The sequence below is a fragment of the Artibeus jamaicensis genome, unplaced genomic scaffold (genome assembly GCF_021234435.1).
Source record: "Artibeus jamaicensis isolate MK-2021 breed Jamaican fruit bat unplaced genomic scaffold, CSHL_Jam_final scaffold_537, whole genome shotgun sequence".
NCBI classification, from domain to species: domain Eukaryota; kingdom Metazoa; phylum Chordata; class Mammalia; order Chiroptera; family Phyllostomidae; genus Artibeus; species Artibeus jamaicensis.
Genome location: NW_026522047.1, coordinates 3,724,157 through 3,745,145, shown reverse-complemented (window position 1 = coordinate 3,745,145; position 20,989 = coordinate 3,724,157). Strand labels below are relative to the sequence as shown.

Genomic DNA, 20,989 nt, shown 5'->3' with positions numbered 1-20,989 from the left:
AGCACCCAGAGGAACGGAGCTGGGGGTCCCTGACACTGTGTGAACAGCTGTCCTGCTGCCTGCTAGTAAGTGTGGTGTCCAGTAAACCCTTCTTGTACAGCTCAGTGTGGTCTGGCGTGCACTTGAGGTGGTGGCAGGACTCACAGTCCTGTAGCCTGATGTTAAGTCGCACACACAGACTTACAGCATTTCACCCTTCTGAGCCTAAAATCTGCCCCCGACCACAAGGACAGAATTCTGAGCATTTCCAATGCAGGGGAGGTGGCGAACCTTCTGGCTAAGGCGTGCCTGTAAACAGCGAACAGAACTGGTGGCCGTGCGAGGGCGAGTCTGGCCTCCTGATGTTGAACAGGAAATTGCCACCCACCAAACTGCCACTTCAGGCCAGGCGGCTGCCACAGGCCCTGCCCTGGCACCCTGCCAGCTTTTACCTTTCCACACTGATGAACTGACAAGAGGTGACAAACTTGCTAGGACAAAAACAAAGATGTCAGAAGAGTGAACAGCAGTGTGATTTTAATCTGGTAAATTTCACGAAAGAAAGGCTGTTTTAATAACCGTTTGCAATGAACTGGCTGATTAGGAGCTGTGAGGAAGCCTGTAGGGGTCTGTTAACCTGAAAATGTTAGGACGCAAGGTGCTCCACACACCCAGTCCCTAGGCGTCATGGGACAGCATTTGGAGTCCCCAGGGTATTCAGGGACAGGGAGGCATGGGATGTAGAGAAAGCTGCGGGGTAAGGGTCCTCAAACTAAGGCTTAAGGGCCAACGGCCTCTTTTTATAAGGCCTGTGAGCAAAGAAGTGATTTAAAATCTTAAAAGGACTGAAAAGAATCAAGACCACTCAGAGAGGTAAAAATTATGCGCAGCCTCAAGTTTCCACGGCGGCGCTCCCCGGGACCTGTGTGTGCTCCTGCAGCATGTGCTCCGGGCCGTCTGCTGGAGATGCCGTGACCCGCAGGCCTGTGCTGCTCCCCATTTCACCTCTGACGGAGGCTGGGCCAGTCCCCGCGGGAGCCCTGCTCTGCACCCCACTAGGAAAACGCCACACCGTCAGAGACGGTCCCCACACTCTGGGCTTGCGACTGACTGGCATTTCTCATAAAACGCACGCCACACGGGGGAGAGGAAGCCACTGCTGATGAATGCCAAGAAAAGTCCAACCACATCAACTCAAAGATTGGTTTATCAAAAAAAAAAAAAATCTGAGAAACTGATTCCACATGAAAATAGAAGTCATCTGGGAGACTAGTACAGTATCTTGAACATTACAATTGGTGGCATTATTTCAAAGATTATCACAATAAGCTTGTAACCAGAAGAAAACACCTGTAAAAATAAACAAGCACAATAAAAATGAAAGTTTACATGTGAATTGTTAGTTACTCAATGTGCATTCCAACTGCATTTGGAGTGTTGATCAGCACAGAACGAGTGGCTGCTGTCTGTCTGTCCGCACTATGACGTGACTCAGGAGGCCTCCACGGGACAGGGCTTTAGAAAGAGCCCAAACGGGACGTTTCTGGTTGATGTCTGCAGTTCAGTTGTGAGCGGAAAATACAAATGTATGAGATTGCTGTTAAATATCAAATTATTTAACTATTTCAAATAATACATTTCAACTGGACAGCCTGACAAAATAAAAAAGTCTTCAAAAGCTATTAAAAATACTTGAAGCCCATTTTCTAGTATTTTACGATGTTATAAAAGCAATATTTATATATGCTGATATTTCAAATACTATTTTACAAAGTTTACAGTATTTACAAATGTTCCATACTAAAAGTTATGTTAAAAAATAAGCTTTCTTAAAAGATAAAATTTAATTGGGTTGATTCAAGTAATTCTAAATTCAGAGAAAGTGATCATCGCTGCTGTAGTTAGAAAAGGCTACTTAAAACTTCTCTTGATGGAAGACAACTTTGACCAAGATTTCGGAACTGGGTGAAGTTAGATTTTTATAAGTAATTCCGTTCTATTTGTCTAGAAGTATGTTTAGTCATTTACACTTAGGAATATTTAACAATTTGCGGAACTGGCCAAAACATTAACTTTAGTAGCTTGTTTATAGAATTATCAAATTATTTCTATAGACTTTATCCACTGACAAATGCAAGGGAAATTTTAATTCTGTAATTCTTAGTTCTCTGGAGTGGGCGAGATAAAACCAGGCTGAGCCACGGCTAGTTTACCAGCGCACGACAGCACAGAATGCCAACGAATGAAATAAGGCAGCTGAAGTAACATGCCACCCTTGTCAGGTCACCATCACGCCAGGAAATCCTTGTTTTATGTAAATGGAGAGCCCTCCCCTGCCCAGCCGTGAGAGGGGAATGGCATTTCATCAACACTGCACCCTCTCCTGTAAGGCAGAGATTTTATCTGGGAACCGGGAGGTGCACAGGGCGGGCTGACCCCAGCAGCAGGGAGGGGCCCGCAGGGGACGCTGGTGGCCCCAGCGGGGCTCCCAGGCCCAAGGCAGCGGTTAACCCCGAACACTGGGTGCTGACCACCCAAAGTAAACCAGACCAAAGTGAAAACTGTTCACATAAACTCAGAAAACTGTGACATGACCAATGGACTGAAGCACTTTAACCGCCTACAGCGAACGGGGCAGAAGTGCTGTGTGCGGACTCGCACACCAAGGCCTCGCGCTGCCCACCACCGTCCGCAGGCGGGCGTTCTGGGAGCAGAGTCGGTGTCTCCGATTCAGAGCTCGAGAACGGGATTTAAAAATTTCTTTATCATTAAGGCTTCTTCGCCCCGACGCCCTCGGCTCCACAGGCCGCGGTTTCCTAAGACGCCCAACGCCAGGAAGCAGCAGGCCAGGCGTCTCCGCAGGGCAAGCGCTGCTTCCCACCGCGCCCCCGCCTTCCCCAGGTGGCGTCTTCCCACCTACACACACGTGCTGGTTCGGCTAATCCTTAGGGGGCTACTAACCACAGAATAAAGCAGCGACTTCGATTCTCGTTCTACTGCAGCTGACGGCCGGTGACCCCGCGCCCCCTGGTGTTCAGCTTCTCGAGGCATGCCAAGACTACACGAAGGGGCTTCTAGGATACTCGGAGAAGTATTCAAGTATCTGTAGAATACTCTGAAACTGCCAGGGTGCCGCCTGTCCCACTGGTTGGGTCAGTCCGTTCCTGTGCTGCCCTTAGGGCCCGAGAGCATCCTCACCGGTCCCCTCTCTGCTGGGCGGAGCAGCGCGCTCCGGGATGGCTGGTGGCGTGGCTGCCAGGCCTCCTTGTCCTGGAGCCGCTATGGCCTCGGCCGCGCCGCAGAGCTTGGGCCGCTGGTGGTACTTCAGCCGGTAGGTGTCAGTCATGCAGCTGTCCACGGAGAAGTAGGTGGTCATTGACACCGGCTCGCTGGGGCAGCTGGGCCCGGCAGCCACTCCTGGCTGGCTCCTCGCAGGGACAGGGGGCCCCGCGTTGGGCCGGGCAGCCCTGGCCCCGGGGCTGGACGGGCGGCCCCACGTGGCGCCCACAGGCCCCGGGGGTCGGCCGTCCCTCGTGCACGTCCGCACGCCGGGGCCCATCTCCGGGGCCAGGCCTGCACCAGGCTGCGGGGGACCGGGAGAACGGGCTCTGCATGGGTCGGGAAGTCTGGCCTCGTCCTTCCCCGATGGAGGCACACTGGGGACCGCATACTTTTTTGGTGGCAGAGGGGGCGGTGGACTCTGGTAGAGGAGCTTTGGCATCGGAGCGGCGTCAGGCCTGCAGTTGGCCAGGACCCCGTGGGCAGGGCCTTCCGGAGGACAAGACTCCCAGGGACACAGAACTGCAGGACAAGGCTGCAGTGCAGTGGGCAGCTGGGCAAGGGGGGCAGCGTCTTCCTTTAGCCCAGCAGCGGTCCTCCCTGGTGGGACAGCGGCGTCACCCCTTCTCCTCCTAGAAGCAGGAAGGTCCTCGGTGTGAGAGAGGAAGCCAGTGTCCTCAGAGTCCCCTGCGCTTGGCCGCCCAGCACCCGTGCCGTTGCCGTCCAGTTGCCGCTGCTCCTCCGGGCGGGCAGCGTGCTCCAGGGCCACACGGGCCTTGCGAGTCTGTGGGCTGGACCAAGGGGGCAGCTTCCCGCTGGCATCCCGCACCGGTGACCTGGAATATGGAAGCAGACGGAGCTGCAACATGACACAAAATTGCAGGGAAGGCAGACCTCCGTCCTCTGATTTAACCCCCAATACGCGGCGTACAGGGCTTTTGTAACGTAACAAAAATGGGAGAAATTGGAACCATTTTCATTTCACACTCTCCGCCTCTAAAACCTCTCTGGCAGAATACGTGGGCACTTGCCAGAAACACCTGTCACTACTAAAATCAAACTTCTGATAACTAGAAGTGTGATTAAAAAAACGATTTCAATTTACAAACCCTGAAATTCCACTTATCTGAGGTACATGTAGCACAGACTCAGAAAGACGTTACAAGCAAACACGTCAACACCCTAAAACACTTCCCAAGGGACAGTGAAGTGCCGTCAGAGAGGCGTTTGAATTCTGACACATAAGGATGACACAATTTTAAAAATTTAGTTATTCAAAATTGCGTCCATTCAGGTAGTAAGTGACTTTGACACTGAAGACAAATAGTCTCGCGTTGCGAGTTATCTCCCCGTGGCCGGCAAAGCTACGCTCGGGTTTCGGCTCCACTGCTCTGGGCAAACCGCCTGATCTGAGCCCCCGTTTTCTCTTTCTGTAAAACACCCTCTGCTTCCCAAAACTCCGTGAGGCCCATGGGCCAGCCTCCTGCGAACGGCCCAGGTAACGCCGGCCCCGAGTACTCAGACCCACTGCTCAGAGGGGCAGCGGTATTTCCGCCTTTCCGCTAAACGAAGAGGCCCCCATGAGGTGCATTGAGGAGGAGAAGAACGGCCCCGCCCATCCTCCATTACCCTTTCCCCAGAGGGTTTTTCATCTGCAGACGTGACTCTGGGTGGCCCTCCTGAGACTGGTGACAGTCCACCGCCAGGCTCTTGAACTCTTTTCTAAAGCCTACAGGAGGAAGTGAGAAAGACAAAATTATTTACATTCTTCCAATTAACAAACAAAAATGAATTCTGCAAGACTCAGCTCAATAAAACCTCTTTTATAAAACCTGTTTCCCCAACTAATCATCACTTTGGAAGTGTCAGCAGTGTGCGAATAACGCCGTCCCCGCAGGCGGCAGGGACCTGGGTCCCTTCTGTGCAGGGCCCACTGAGAGGAGACAGAGGTGTGGGGGTGCGGGCCCTGCGCTGAGGACGGCTGGCTCGGCGAAGGTCTGGAGTCACTGCCGATGGGCGGGGAGCTCGGAGGAAGCCCCCCCACCTTTCCCCTCCAACATCCCCCTCCCACAGTGAGAACGAGATGGCCTTATCCATTTCACGGGCCTCCAGGGAGGCCAGGAGCATCGCCTGAATTAAAATGAGTGGGCATGTGTCACCACCTGATTAAGCATTGAACACCACTTTTACTCAAAAAGATGACAGCCCTGTTTATTCAGACTTGGTCGTTTGGCAGAAATTCTCCTTAAAACGAGAGCAGTGAACATCCGACCCCGAGAGAACAGCTGGCAGTGTTGACTGCCAGTGATGAGACTCCAGCCTTCAGGTGGAAGTAAGAATGTCGGAAAAGTGGTACCCACCACCACGAGTTTTGCAGCTTCCCAAGAACTGTAAAGACTTTGGCTAGTATCTGCGGTGACACTAACAAACATAAGATGGAAGTGCCCACGACTGACAGTACAGGGACGTCACGAAGTCAGGCATGACCGAGGTCAGTCGTTCTTCAAACGGACAAATAAATTGTTAGAAGGTTAGGTCTGAATGCTGAGCGCAGCACGTGTTGACAGACATGAGTGTGCAACGAAAGGTCTCCGAGGTCGTCACTTTCAACAGCACAGTGATCTGTGGTCAGGAGTTTGCAAACCCCCCGTCCTTGCCAATGGAAAACCAGCTGTCTCCCCAAAACCCGCCAGGGCGAGTCTGTGAGACCACCCCCTTTCCGTTCCCCAGAAAGGCAGATGGCTGAGCGCCGCACACACTGGGAGGTGACCGCAGTCTCGGGGAGCCAGGGCTGTGTCCCCACCTGGAGGCCCCTGCGCCAGAGCCGCTAACACACAAGGTCGCCGACAGCATTTCCGTCCGACGAGGCGAGACCCCGGTTCGACCATCAGGCACCTGGTGCACCGCCATGTGCCGATGCCCACAGAGAACCACGGCATCCACGCGTGCGCCTGCACTTTCGGGTGGCTGCCCCCACTCTGCCCAATGCCAACACGTCTCTCCGGGCCCCCCGATTCCAGGCGGCCTGGCTGTCGTGTGCTCATCTCGGTCCCCTCACCTTCTCACATGACCAGACCGAGGGACTGAAGACTGAAGAAAACACCACTGAAGGTTTTCAAGCAGCGACCTTATCTTTCAAACAACAGGGAACTCGATGGCAGATACCTTTTCATCCCTAAGTTGATCTTCTGGGGACGTTTTCAAAAACTGCCCCGTCACTCGAAATCCACGTGAAATCACAGGTGACCAAAACCCCTAAATATCCCCCAGCCAAAAAGGCCGAGGTCTGATTTTGCCCAGGCTCTGCAAATCGAATCTGGACGCAATCTCCAAGGCAGACCCGTGGGACGCGCAGACCGTGGGACGCTGTCTGTGCACTGTGGCTCGTACAGTGACGGCAGAAACTGCAGCGGCATCACGAGGGAGCCACAGGGCTCCTCACACGTGCTCTCACCGGGCTCGGCAGGCGAGCGCCGTGCTGCGCCGCAGCTTCCCGGGGGGCTGCCGCGGCTCCCAGCACACGGGGGACTCGGGGAAAGTCTGCAGAGTGAAAAAGCAGCCGCGGGAGAGACACGCCCACCCCGCCCGTCCACCCCGCCCCCAGCCCAGGCACCGGGACCAGGTGAGTGCAAGCAGAGGCCAGGTCTCCTCGACCTCCGCACCCGTCCCAGGTCTCTGCAGGGCCCTTCTAACCCGACCTTACAAACAAGAGGTGCAGAACGCATCCCAGAGTCTCCGTTGCTGGTAAGCTTAACACACTGCCTGAGGCTTGAAAACTAAGCCCCTTTCTTGACAGTTACTTTATGATTTAAAAAAAAAAAAAGTACTGTCAAAAAGAAGCTCGATGATGTTTCCATCTTTACTGAAAATTTGTAAGTTACATTATAATTTTCCACCCACTCTGATTTCACTTCAGAATGTTTTACTTTTTAACTTAGTCATTACTTTCAAGTTTCAAGTTTCCTATACTCACACACTTGATTAAAAAAAAATACTAATCCGCCCTGGCTGGTGTAGCTCAGTGGACTGAGTGCAGGCCTGTGAACCAGAGGATCACAGCTCGATTCCCATTCAGGGCACATGCCTGGGTCCCAGACCAGTTCCCAGCAGGGGAACTGCTGGGGACGCAGGGGACGCATGAGAAGCAACCACACATCGATATTTCTCTCCCTCTCTCCTTCCCTTCCCCTCTAAAGATAAATAAAAATCTTAAAAAAAAAATACTAATCCTTCCAGCTCTCACTCTTGTGAGAGCATCCACCCCGCGGGCAGCAGGGGGCAGCAGCGGCTCAGTAGCTGTGTCTGCAGTTTCAGTCTTGCTAAGGCAGGCATGCGACCAAATGGCCTGACTTCAGGATTCCAACTCACTTAAAAATAGACCTGTTATTTTCCTCTTCTGCTGACACAGACAGCCGTGTGTCTTTACTGGGAATTCTGGCTCCAGGCTCCTTGCAAATCTAAAATAGGCCGATTTTAACACCTGGCACAGAGCCGCCGCAATGTCAAACCAGAAGCTTTAATTAATAATCGTGCTAATTTTGATTCTGTACGAAAACACCTAAAGCCCAGGAGTCTAGAAATCAAACTTCCGCTGAACAGGCGGCCTGGGTTTGAAACAGACTCTGTGTGGCAATGACACGAAACAGCTGATGGGGGCCGAGCCACCGGGCGCAGGGGGACTGTGGGACACCCGGCCACAGTTAGGGAGCCCAGGGCAGGAATGTGACTGGTGGTCAGGTTAGGAAAGTCAGACACTCCAATAAGATCTGAATACTCCAGAAAAATCACAAAACTGTTATTGGATAAATACTTCTGGCTACATTCCCCCCCCCATGAAAAGGAGCAGGTACCTTACTAATGCTCCGAGGTCACTGAACTCTGGAGAGTACAGAGTAACGAGACAGGAATCAGCAACTTCTTTTCTCACTGGAACTGTAACTTGAAGAAACACAAATAATGCCATTTGCTACAAATGAAATTTCAGTGCTGGAAGTGCATGGTTTTGAAACATACATGGATAAACATCCAGGTGGTGTTGGACAGAGAAGAAACTGTGAGTAAACACACCACCTCCGAACAGTCCATGCCACTCGGAGAGCACATTACGTGTGCAAAGGAACAAACCCACCATTAAAAGTACTTCTTTCTCTAGACACACTTTATAATGTATTTGTTTTAAATGAATACACTCTGCAGTTTCAAAAACCACCTTAGAGAAAATAATCACTTAGGCAGGTGCACAAACCCCTTCAATAACATTTTTTCACTCACTAACCCCGGGAGTTCACAACACTAATGGTGTCTCTCTCACGTCACAAAGTGGAGGCTTAGATGCAGACTTTTCTGTAGGAAGGATTCCAGGGCGTTAGCAGGTTTTTGAGCACCGATGAGGTTCCACCACTCTTGACATCTCCAAGGTCTGGAGATCCAAGGTCCTCAGCTGGCACTGACCTGCCCTCTCCCAGGACCTGAGACCAGGACGAGCAGAGGTGCCGAGGCCAAGGGCAGGGATTCTGAGAGCCCTGACAGCCCCTCTGTGCTGTGTTGTGTGTGATGTGCACTGAGGTGGGCAGGTGACCTCGGCTTCTAGGGGGAGGCCACCAGGGGTGGAGGTCTTCAAGTGCCCCCGGAGCTCCCACCAGGGCGGGGGCCTGCCGCCCTCCCTCTCCCCCGGAGACCTGCTCCTCAGTCAGCACCCGACCTCACCCTGGGGACGGACCTGCAGGTGAGACCCAGTTCCCGAGTCCTTTTTCTCTCCAGGCACCGCCCCCGGCTTGTTGCTTCAGGGGCCTGTGCAGACCCTGCTAAACCCACTTCTTCACTTCTCTTCTATTTCCTTTCTGCTCCGCTGCAAAGAACTTTTTACTTTTAAGTAACTTCGGAAAGTTCGGAGAAGCCGAAGACTGACGCTAACACAAAGAAACCCCGCGTGACCTTCACGGAGACTCACCCCCGTGAGCGTCTGCCCCGGGTCTCCGGGCAGTGAGTGTTTATCCGAGGGTCCGGCGCCGGCAACGCAGCCTCTGCTTCGAGGCACTGACTCGCCCCCCACTCCTGCTGTGGCTGCCAGCGGCCCCTCCTGGGGCTTCCGCTGCCTCGACCTGCCTCTGAACCCAACCGGCAAGGCCCGCTCCCGGCCCCGCCTTCCCAACCTGCACCTCAGTCCCGGAGGCCCCACCTCCTGCCTCTCCCCCGCCCCCGCCCCCGCCCCGAGGCACCCGTGTCCTCCCGGCTCCCCAGCCACTCCTCATGCCCCCAGCGTGGCTCCTCCTCTCCATCCCAGGCTCCCCTCTGTCCACACAAACCCCACGTTCCTTCCTGTCTAAACCGGGAACCCTCGGTTTCCTGAGTGACGTGCTGCGTGTCTTTGTCACTCAATCCCCACACTCAGGGATGACTTCTAAGCCACCCTCTCTCCCGAGTGCTAGACCTTCCCTCACGACTGTCCCTAAGCCCACCGACCAGGCTGGGGAGGGGAGCGTGCACACGCCACAGAGCGGGGCAGTCACAGAGCAGAGACCAGAGAACTGGGGGGGCTCTGGCGGTTACTGGCAGCAAATGGTCTGAGCAAATGGGGGTTTCGTAGTGAAGTGAAAGTGCTTCACAGGAAGCTCCAGGAAGACACCACGTCCCACCCACCAGGGCGGCGACAACCAAGAAGGACCAGGCAGACCGCGTGCAGGGGAAGTGGGGAGGCTGCCCCCCAACACCGGGCGCTACGGGACCCGGCTCGGCTGCTGGGGCAGCCGGCCGCTCAGGGAGTTCACTCGGAGGGAGCACAGGGCGCGGCCACTGCGCCCCAGGTCCGGTCTCTGAAGAACTGACGCAGGGCTCTCAGACAGCTGTCTGCCGAGTCCCCAAGGGCCAAGGGTGGACGTGCCCCGCTGTCCAGCAACAGATGGACAGGTGGGCGAGGCACACGGCGTCACGTGATGGAGGCCTGGCAGCCTGGACCAGGAGGAGTGGGAACACGGGCTGCCATGCGGGAGGACTTTGGAGATGCTGTGCTCAGTGAAGTGAGCTGGCCGTACAAACACTGTCCTTCCTTGCCACTTACCTGAGGTCCCGGGGCCGCAGCGTCCAGAGACCAGCAGGGCGGGGGCAGTGAGTGTCTAACGGGACAGAGCTCCGAGAGAGAAGGGGGAGGAGCCTGGAGACAGCAGTGGTGACGGCGCCAGGTCACTCACAGACTATCGGCACGGCCGGTGCGCGTGCCTGTCACCACAATCAGGTCGCTCAGGAGGCCTCGACCCCGCTCTCCCTCAGTAGGAGCCCTCCCCACCACGCTCCCCTGCCACACACTCTGGCCACCAAACCCAGGGGCCGGGTGTCCCCTCTCGGGAAGCCAGACCTGATTTGTGCACAGCCGTGGACCTGCGGTCATTGCCCAGCTGGCCGCTGACAGGACACTGCCGGCCTAGGCCGCCACCCCCTGCCGCTTCCGGTAGTGCGGGCAGACCGGACCCCGCCAGATTCCCAAACAGGCGGGACTTTTCACGGGGAGGAAGGCTATTTCCTTAATAACAATGTTCCCTTCTGATACCAAGCCCACACAGAAGACAAAGTAACAACACTGAACTGCGTTCAGCGTCTGCAACCTGTTCAGCGTCTGCAACCTGAACAACAGTCTCCACGAAAGACTGAGAAACAAACTGTAAAACTTTTCACGGCATTTTTATTTTGAAAAGTTAAATCCCCTCTAATCCTCTGAACTTTGAAATCTCAGCACCGCCCACTACTCCAGCCTTGGTGACCCCTCTCCCCAGGGCCCCCACAGCCCTGCCGAGCTCTGCACACACTCAGACGCCCACCGTCCTTCCCTTCTGCCTGCTTCCCTTGCTGACTTGTCACCAGTGACAAGGCCGCACCATGAGCTACTATCTCCACACTGAACGCCCTGCAGGCCACTCGCCAGGGCTCCCCCTCGTCCTTAACCTTGGGGCAGCCTTAGGACCTCCCGCTCACCCTCCAAAGCTGTCCCAGCCCGGAGGTCGGCCTCAGCCACCCGCAGGCTGCGGTGTGAAGAGCTGAGGCTGCTGGCCTCTCCCCAGCCTCCCCGCCCGCTCCACACAGTCGAAGAGGCGTCTGTGCCCACGGAGCCCCCCAGCTGGGGCCCGCACGGGAACCAGGAGGAGACAGCACGCTGACCCCCACCAGATGCACATCGAGAACGAGAAGCATCGTGAATGAGAAGCATCGTGAACGAGGAACAGGCCCGGACACTGAGGTTCTGGGGTCGTCACCACCCGTGACACCCCCGTCCCTACCTGAAAGGACCACCCTCCCCTCCCCGAGGCTCCAGGCACGAGCTCACCCTGCTTCTGCCCCCGGCACTCCCAGACCTTCGGTCCCAGGGCCGCCCGTAGCGTCTCTACCCACACCCACACCTTCCTCTTTACAGCCTTCAGGACGACGTATTCACTAGGACTTTACCTTCGAGGGGGCTTTTACTCTGGCGGGGGGACGAGTTCGCATGCTCTGCACCTTGGTCGTCTCTCTTGCTCTGGTCACTAAAAAACAGCAAAACACACGGCAGACGCGTCACTACCAGGAATTACCACTGCCGTTCGCTCCGAGGCAAAGCAAGGAAACGACGTTTGTTCACAATCACGATAAGCCACGTGCTGCTCCGGGGCTTCACGCACATTGCTCTACATCGCAGGACGGCACTCGGACATGCGGCTGTCCTCCCTTCACGGCGGGTTAAGGCCTGGAAGTCACGCCACCTGCCCGGTAATTAAAGTCCAAACCTGCCTGGTTACAGAGCCCCAACCTCCTCCCCCTGGGCCAGGCCGTCCCAGAGTGTTATGAACCTGCCCTGCCCAGGAAAAGGCTCCCTGACCATTTCGATGAAACACCAGCAGCTGGTTTTAGTAAATCTGGCTTTTTAGTGATGGAGGTGGGAGAACAGCTGATATGCAATCAAGACATTTCAGACACACTGAGAGCAGAAAGAGTAGCCAGAGCTCCCTGAGGGGCTGGCCTCTTCCGAGGCTGTCCGGGGTCACGTGTCCAGGTCACACATGGAGCATGGTGCGCTGCAGGAGTGACTGAACACCAAGCCCATCGTGGACTGCATGCTCATACATCCATGGGACAGAAAGCGTGTCTTCCCAGACCTGGACGGGGACCGTGTGAAGCCCCCGACCCCGGGCTGCCAAGTCGGGGGTGGGGTAGCTGACCCACTAGTCTGGTGACGGGAGGCAGCCGGGGGCATCGACGCTTCGAACCCTGGCGCACACACCCATTGCTTCCAGCGCTAACTCGGTGATGGGCTGCCATACTTCAAAGGCCCTAACGCGACACAGTTGGGGTTTGTGGAATCAGGAAAGAACTATTAAGAATGGAAACGTGAAATGTCAAGCAACCTGCACTATCCCAGGTTTCGTGCCTCTGAACTCAAGCTCTTTCCTACAACACCCGACCACAAACTTTGAAAATCACGCCAGATAATTAACGAGAGACCCGCCTGTTACCTGGGGGGGGCCGCACCCGCCGGGGGGCCGCTCCCGCTGCTCTCGGCGCCCGGGGAGTCCGGGTGAGTGGACCCGTTGCTGACGTGGTCGCTGCTCTCGTACCCGGACTCGGCCCTTTGCCCCTGCCACGTGTCGCCGGCGGCTCCGGTCTCTCCGAGGCCTCTGCCGCACTTGGCGCCGCTGCCCCCCGGGGAGCTCCTCCTTCCCACCTCCGGCTTCGGGTCGTCCTCGTAGATGGTCACCAAACACTTCTGCTTCGGGTCCTCGTTGGGCCACCGGTGGGGACTCTGATCTCTGCTGCATGGAGGTTTGTTGCCGACACCTGATTTACGTCTCGGACTGTGCTGCCTCCTGTCACTGTCACTAAAAACACTGTCCACATTCAGCGTTTCTCTCAGCGGTCTCCAGCCTCGGCTCCGGCTTCTGCTGCTGCTGTGACAGCCGCTCCCTCCACCCCGAGAGTCCTGGCTGCTGTCTGTGTCGTATCCGGTGACGCCCTCACCCCTGGCTCTGCCGGTCACCTTCTGTCCTGCGGCTGGAGCCTGGGGTTTACCTGAACCCGGTGTCTGCGCAGCAGTGCGACCCTGCGGGGCCGCCTGGCCTTGCCCGTGGGGTAGGCGTGGGCTGCCCCATGGCCTGACGCCATTCAGGGCAGGAGGTGACCCAGACTTGAACGGCGGGAGCTCCTCGTCCAGCAGACCTTCAAAGAGCAGCAAGTCAACAGAGACACACGTGAGCCCCAGCCAACCACCCGGCTTGGGAAGGTCGAGCAGTAAGAGGTAAGTGGTGACTGTAAGCGTTTAAATGACATCACAGCGCTTTGAGATTGAAAAGTGCTTTTTGAATCTTATGCTCAATGAGCAGCATTTATACAATGAATGCTTATAGATTGATTTTTTAAAAAATGATCTGTAAAGTAGATCACAAGACAGTTTAAAAAAACAGTATTTCATTGCACTCACTAATTATAGTCATAAAAACATTTTCTATCTCTTATGCTGGTAGAATTTCAAAGGTTTGCTGAAGCAAATCCCTGTTGAGAGTGTGAGGAAAAACTACCCGGTCACTGTGTGGGGGGCAGATGGGTCTGGGTGTCAGGAGGGCGATGGAGCCTCGGAGTTCAAGTTCAAAGCAGACCTGCCCTAACCCTGCAGCTCCCCTGAAAGAGTCTACACTATGGCCACATACACACTAAGTGCACCACGTCCACGGTGGAAGGGGCCGCTGCAGCAGAAATCTTACATCGGTACCTCCAGCCACAGCCCCAGTTAAATTCTGCCCAAAAGGAGAAGTGTGGGCACCCGCAGGGGAGATGGGCTCGCAGTGGCCAGGAAGCCAGGGGAGGTCAGGGGACCCCAGGGAGACCAGCTCCTGCCCTTCGCGCACATCACCTTCCTCACATCACCTTCCTCACTAGTTACATGCGCCAATCAAGTGAATTGGAGTTCATATTAATTACAAATTAAATAAAGCAACTTTTACTAGCTTTTAGTTAAAAAGTTAAAACACCAAAACAAAGACAAGTATTCCAGGCTAGAATTAAATGAGAATGAAGAAAAATTTACATTTATAGATTTAATAAGGGTATTAGTGAAATCATATTAAAATGTATAATACATAAACGAATACATGTAATAAGTACATTTTTAAAATGTTAAGTCGAATTAAAGTCATAAAACTTAGTTTCAAAGCCGGACTTTCGCAGCCCCTCCCCAACGGAGGCTGCAAGCCCCACCAAGCCCCCGCTCACCTGCAGGCCGACCGGGCCCGGCCCTCCGCGGGGACAGCAGGCTTCTCTGCTGCAGGGCCTTCAGGGCGCATTCTCTAGAAATGCCTTTTATTCTTTCCCTCTGATCGTCATGACCTAACTTAACTGCAAAAGAAAAACCATTCTCACAATCATAAAGCAGGTCATTTTCCTAATTGCTCAATAAAAATACAAACTGAACTGCATGAAATATTTAAGATGCTACACATTAAAAACAAAATATATACAAAAGTATACAGCAAACTCATTCTCATGTTTAATTTAAAAAGGCAACGTGGTTCATCCTGACACTGCAGATGCCCATCTTCTAAAACTGCCTGTGAGGCATCGGAGCGAGTGTCAAAGGGAAAACGAGACCTGCCACAGGAGTGCGAAGAGCCAGAGCCGTGGGGACGCGTGGCCCCGTCCCGTGTCTCCCCGGCTCCACCTCCCGGGCGAGCACGGTCACTCACCATTTCGGATCAGGAGACATGAGTCAAAAACTCGCCCGTGTTCCCATAACCTGAAATGTAGATTTCAAGAGGTCCGGTTCCAAAGTTTGTGTTCTTTAAAGTTTCTGGGCTTAAAACAAGGCATCTCTGGAAAAGCAGAGGGTGGCTTAATCCAGCGGTTTTCAACCGAGGTGCCACAAGAATGTTTAAAACACGCAACCCCTGACCACTCGGTCAGGGGCCCTGCCTCTTTCCCTGGCTGACCAACGAAAAGTGACAGCGGCCAACAACACAGCGGTGGCCTCCCGGGGCGAGCGCCCTGCCTGACCCATAGATCCACAGGCCCCGCAGCGCAGCTGTACCTTACTGGTCACGTCACATCGTAAGACTGTGTCCGGTCAGCTAATTCTTGGAACCAGAAATCCCTACATACAAATGGAGGAACCTGGCTTTTAAGAAGTCAATTTGGAGCAAAAAGGGTTGGTAATTACTATTATCATTATTTTTTTATAAATGAAAATTATATCTATTTTTTGTCAGATCGGCAAGAAATGGAACATTTTTTGTTGGGCCATGGAGTTTTAGTGGTTAGTTTATGTGTGCCACAAGATGAAAGAGGTCGAAAAGGCGCAGTCCCGCTAAAAGTTCTAAAGCATTTACTGCACTCCTCTGTTGATAACCATTAATTCCGAACCTTACCACCCTGGAAATGTGATCTCATTAACATATTTAAAAAGTCGCTTACCAAATCACCCCGGACACCCACCCAAGTGGACTGTGGGGCCCGCCTCAGGCCCGCCCTGGACTCGGCTGGCGAGAACCCCAGTGGTGGCAGGGCAGTAACAGGGGAGCTGGGTAAGAAGGAGGCCAAGGGCAAACTACCACGGCAACTCTGAACTGCTAGGGCACTCACTGACGGCCCATTTCATTTTGGCACAGCAGACAAGCCACTGAGCCCTGCTTGTCCTCTGCCGGTTGGTAAGGACACCCTGAAGGGGAGGCCACAGCATTCTGTTCTCACTGACAGTGTGGGGAACGGTCCCGACAGCCTCCACCTGCGAGGCTCAGAGAGCACGGTGCACCTCCAACCCTGGGCGAGTCACACTGCTCCGAGGACACCATAGTCTCAGGCACGCAAGGACCGAAAGACACGGTTCTGTCACCTGCCTGTCCAGTCTCCCCGCGGCCCCGCCGGGCAGCAGGTCCAGCGAGGGAGGAAGGGCTCCCAGGGACACTGTGAGAACTCATGCACGTACCTGGTCCTCTGCCACCACTGGTCTGAACGTGGCTCCGGGTGCACCAGGAGGTTCCGTCTGTTTGAAATTTCTGATTCTCTCTCTGTTTGGCCTGGTCCCCAAGTCCATTTTCTTCCCAATGTTCTGACTTATAAACTGAGGGTTTCTCACATCCTGAAAAAGAAAAACAAAAATGCATTGTCCCTTTCCTTCTCCTGGAGAAGGGATGTTTGAATCCTCTTTTCAGACATTTTTAAAGCTGAAGACAAAACTACTTAAAAACTTAGAGGACAGACACCTTCCAAGGACTTCTGCGCGCTCCGCATGCCCCCCAGCGGCCTGGCTGCTGGGGCTCCCCCTGAACTAACTCCCTGTAACTCTCCACGTTTACAGCTGGAAAAGCTGGCAGCCCGTGGTCCCCTCTGTGCTTCTGTGGCCACGGTCGGGGGTGGCTCCTGAAGGTCCTTCTGACGCCACAAATAGGGAAAAATCACAAGGATTAACTCCAGCACTGGAATCTTCCTGAAAGCCATCTTAAACGAAATTTTGAAATTACTCTCGACATTAACTTTACCCTCGGTATACTAGCATTCTTAGTGTGACTGTGACAATAGAAAAATACCGAAGTAACACAAAAGGATTACCCGTGTTTCCTGTGACGGGCCCGTGGGGGGGCCAGCTGACCACCTGCCGGAGCGCGTCCTCGGTGGACACGGCTGTGCCCTCAGGGTTGGCGTAGAACAGCAGCAGGGGTTGGAAGTGGCAACGCAGGCACTTGGACACCACGTCTTTCCACCTCGCGCCGACCTGCCCAAAGCCGTGGCGGGAAGAAAGCCCGTCACCGAGGCGTCACGCCAGGCGGACACCGTGAACCCGCACGTTGAAACTCCCACAGACGTTCCCACAGCAGCAGTCCAACGGTTTGTGGTGCTGCACGACTAACTATCTCACTTAGTAACTAAACAAGACACCTCGGAACGTTAACATCTTAAAAACCGATGGGCAGGATTATATCCTCTCTATAATCGAGACTTAGGTTGGTGAACTTTAAAAAGCTTTTCACATAGTGTTCTCGCAGACTTCCGACAAAGACTTTAAGGCAATTTAATGGGAAAATACGAACGTTGATTCCACAAATGACATTGGAGCAAAAGAATGAAAAACAAAAAGCAAGACGACCACACAGGAAGCCCAAGAACTAACTCGGAAGGGGCCGCGCGGGGGGGCCCTGGTGCTCACGGAGGGAGACAAGGGAGAGCCCGACAACTGGGGTAGGGGGGGGCGGGGGGGGGATGTAACTGTCTGACGCAGGACACCACGAAAACCAAGAAAAACACTGTGAAATGGGGTTCCTCAGAATGAATTGATACTTTGCTGCTCTATGAAAACACCACTGAGACAATGAAAAAGTGAAGCCACACACATCTAATAAAGGACCGGTGTGCAGAACACAGAATTCCTACAGCCCCTTAAGAAGACAATCCGGTCTGAAAAGCGGGCAAAACAGGAGAACAGACTTCACCAACAGAATGTTGAGAGTGGCCGGTAAGCACGGGAAAGCTACCCTGACCTCCACTAATTGCGAGGGGAATGCGGGTGAGACCCCAGAGACACTGTGCTGAGCCCCTGGGGCTGAAGAGCGCCACTCGGGGCGCCGGGGCAGGCCAGCTGCCCGGAAGGATGGAGAAAGTCCGGAAGGACGGAGAAAGTGGTAAGCCACTTTCAGGGGTTACCAAAGAGCAGCGGGGAATCACGTTTACCCCGAGACTCCTCGCACTCAGCAGTGAGTAGGCACATGGCTCTGCCCAGCTGGACGGCAGGACACAGAGGAAAAGCGAGGAGAGACACACACAGTGAGCGTGACTTTTCACACCGACTGTGCCTGGTGAAGGAAGCGGCCCCGGGAGGCCATTCTCTTAACGCCGAAGGAGGGGCAGAGACGGTCACAGGGGCCTCGGTGAGTCCTGGGGACCGGGGTGTGGAGGGGGACCGGCAGGGACATGGCACAACTCTGGGGAGATGGAAATTTTCTGTATGATTGTGGAGGTAACACAGGAGTGTACACAGCTGTCAAAACTTAAACTATATACTCAAAATGGGTGCATTTTAATGTTTATAAATCATGCCTCTATAAAGTCCACTTAAAAACAAAATAAGATCAATCGAACAAAACAAAGCATTCTAGAATGCTGGCTTTTGCAGAGAAGGAAGGGGCCTTAAAAGGTGTCTGAGGAGTTTTTCAAACTGCACATATTTAGCTGTTTACCCTCCTTCCCTGGGAGGCTGAGACACTTGCAGAACTAGAATCATTTGAAAGCAAAACAAACATAAAACTCACAAAGGTGAGCCCTGGCTGGTGTGGCTCAGTGGATTGAACACGGGCCTGTGAACCAAAGGGTCGCAGGTTCGATTCCCAGTCAGGGCACAGGCCTGGGTTAAGGGCCAGGTCCCCAGTAGGGGGCGTGAGAGAGGCAGCCACACTGTATCTCTCACACATCAATGTTCCCTCCTTTTCCTTCTCCCTCCCTTCCCCTCTCTAAAAATAGATGAATAAAATCTTTAAAAAAACCCTCACAGGGTGAGTATACCCCAGTTCCTCCTCCCAGTTTCGACAACTTAAACTGTAAACTATGTGGACGCGAGGAGGATGGCCAAGGTGTCGCCACACGCGGGCGGCAGATGGCACGTCTTGGTGAACTGCTGTAACCGCGCCCCGAGGAAGCGGAGCAGAGGGCTGGCACCACGTACACCGTGCACACACCCCCTGGCCGTGCCCGGCACAGTCTACACGGAACTACCACCGGCACACTGGGGGAGAGGCACACGGCCACACGGTCCTGGCGCGGGCCCCGGGCCCCAGCAGCGTGGGCAACCCGCCGCCCTCCTCCTGTCGCCTCCCATTTCCCCTTGTCAGAGTCCTGTGTAAGTGGAGTCACCGTGCTGGGCTGCTGACGCCTCATTCCTTCATCGGCACCATCACTGCCTTTGAGACCATCCACACGGTGGCACTGCCTGCAGCTCACTGTACGGTGAGACCACAGCGTGGCCGTCCACTCCCCTGCAGGTGGACACTCGAGGTGTCGCCAGGTGGGGCTGCCAGGATAAGCCAACACGAACGTCCGGCACGAGCTGTGTGTGCGCGTCCACGGGAGGGGAAGTGCCAGGCTGTGCGCTAAGCATCCGCCCCAGTTCAGAGGGAGCCGGCGCACTTTTCCGAAGTGACGGCTCCGTGCGGCTCCTCAGGACGCCTGTGCCCAGGGTCTGGCCGCTTCGCACCCTGCCAGGCTCTGGGAGGCCAGGCTCCCGAATTTTGGCTCTCCTGACAGGTGCGTCCCCAAGCTCACGGTGACGTGGACTAGCATTTCTCCCGGGCTCCGTCACGCCCACTGCCATCCCGAGGGCCGCTCACACCTCTTCTTCGGAGAACTGTCCAAATCTTCTGCCTATTTTTAAGTGGGTTTGTCCTTGTCCTGCTGAGCTACGTGCATATGGCCTCCGTTTGGTGTTCGCCTGGCGAACACTTCCTCCCAGTCCATGACGCACCTATCCCCGAACAGTGTCACACTGAAGGGTGGAGGTTTGGGTGACGTCCCGCTAATGAGTGACTTTGTGGTCCACGCCCCGTGACTGTTTCCTAATGAAGCTTCTACTTAAATAGGAGCTGGAACATTCTCGTCTGGTACGTCCATCTCTATCATTTTTTGTCTTTTTTGTCTGTTTGTTTTTGAGTGACTTAATGTCACAGCTGGCCCAGAACTGCTGTGCAGGCCGTCAGGCTTGTCCGGAGCATCACTGGGACAACTCGGTCACTCTGCTCGGGCGACGCCCTGGGTGTCCGCACACCTCTCAGCATGTGCGGGTGGGAGGCGCGCTCCTGTGCGAGCCCTGGGCCAGCCTGACCTCCTGCTGCACGGTGGCCTGTCCGCACCCTAGCAGGACGCCCCCAGGCAGCAGGTCACCATTCAATCAAGATGAAAGGGGACCCCTGCCAGCCTCCAGAACTCGCCCCTTGTGGGACTGACTTTCTGGTGGTCTGTCTAGCAGTCAGCCACCTGGGCCTCGCTGATTTTAGGTTCCTTCACCCATTTTATATAACTGTATATTTATCATTAATCACTATTATATTATTCCAGTTATTCCAGTCTGTGAAATGCCACTCACCTCCTTCACGTTCGCGTCATCAAAAAAAACCCACTTGGAGCTCTTGGTGTGAAAGGTGAAGGCACAGTAGTGTCGGCTGGTGTAGCAGATCATGCCAACCAGGTCAAGTTCACTGTTTTTGGCATTTTCATCAGTGACCCTATAAAAAAGCTGTTTAAAAAATTAACAATGTACCTTTGATACAGTATTTTCCAAAAATGAAGTAACGATCACTTAATGCCACTGTGTTGCATCACTGTGTTGCTAGCGGGGTCACGACTTTGAATCGTCCACGAGAAACACATGTGAACACACTGAACTTAGCTCAGCCATTCGGTGTCTCCAGCCATGCAACGCTCACACGTTACACACGTGAACTCACAATGTGGGATAAATCACACATTTTCTGGTAACTCCCGACTGAGTCACGTATATGAGTTACAATTATCATATCACCTACATGACAATTCTCTAAAAGTTTAACCGTAACACAGACCGATCCGAAATACGTTAACGAGCACAGAAGAGGTGGAGACGGACTTCCATCTTCAACCCTGCCGGTCGCTGTCTGCATTTACGACCACGTCACCACCACGCTGGCGTGACGGGGACGCAGCACGAGCTCGGGTCAAACTGGCCGCCGGCCCCAGCCGGGCCAGAGAGGCCTTCCGGTTAGTCTGG

The 20,989-nt window shown here is 54.3% G+C and overlaps 1 protein-coding gene across 4 annotated transcripts in view; it reads right to left on the bottom strand.

Annotated features, from left to right (window-relative positions):
• Positions 1–1,223: 1,223 nt before the first annotated feature.
• USP53 (ubiquitin specific peptidase 53) overlaps positions 1,224–20,989 on the bottom strand; it is a 50,228-nt gene continuing 30,462 nt past the window's right edge. For 3 of the 4 annotated variants that reach the window (XM_053658502.1, XM_053658503.1, XM_037129986.2), the window contains 8 exons: positions 20,330–20,479; positions 16,813–16,975; positions 16,190–16,342; positions 14,485–14,607; positions 12,735–13,434; positions 11,692–11,768; positions 4,888–4,987; positions 1,224–4,094 (listed from right to left, as the gene is read on the bottom strand). In XM_053658502.1, coding sequence (XP_053514477.1) covers positions 3,155–4,094; positions 4,888–4,987; positions 11,692–11,768; positions 12,735–13,434; positions 14,485–14,607; positions 16,190–16,342; positions 16,813–16,975; positions 20,330–20,479 — 2,406 coding nt within the window. In that variant the 3' untranslated portion in view covers positions 1,224–3,154. The remainder of the gene's footprint in view (positions 4,095–4,887; positions 4,988–11,691; positions 11,769–12,734; positions 13,435–14,484; positions 14,608–16,189; positions 16,343–16,812; positions 16,976–20,329; positions 20,480–20,989) is intronic. The other variant, XR_008390296.1, reaches the window with a different exon arrangement.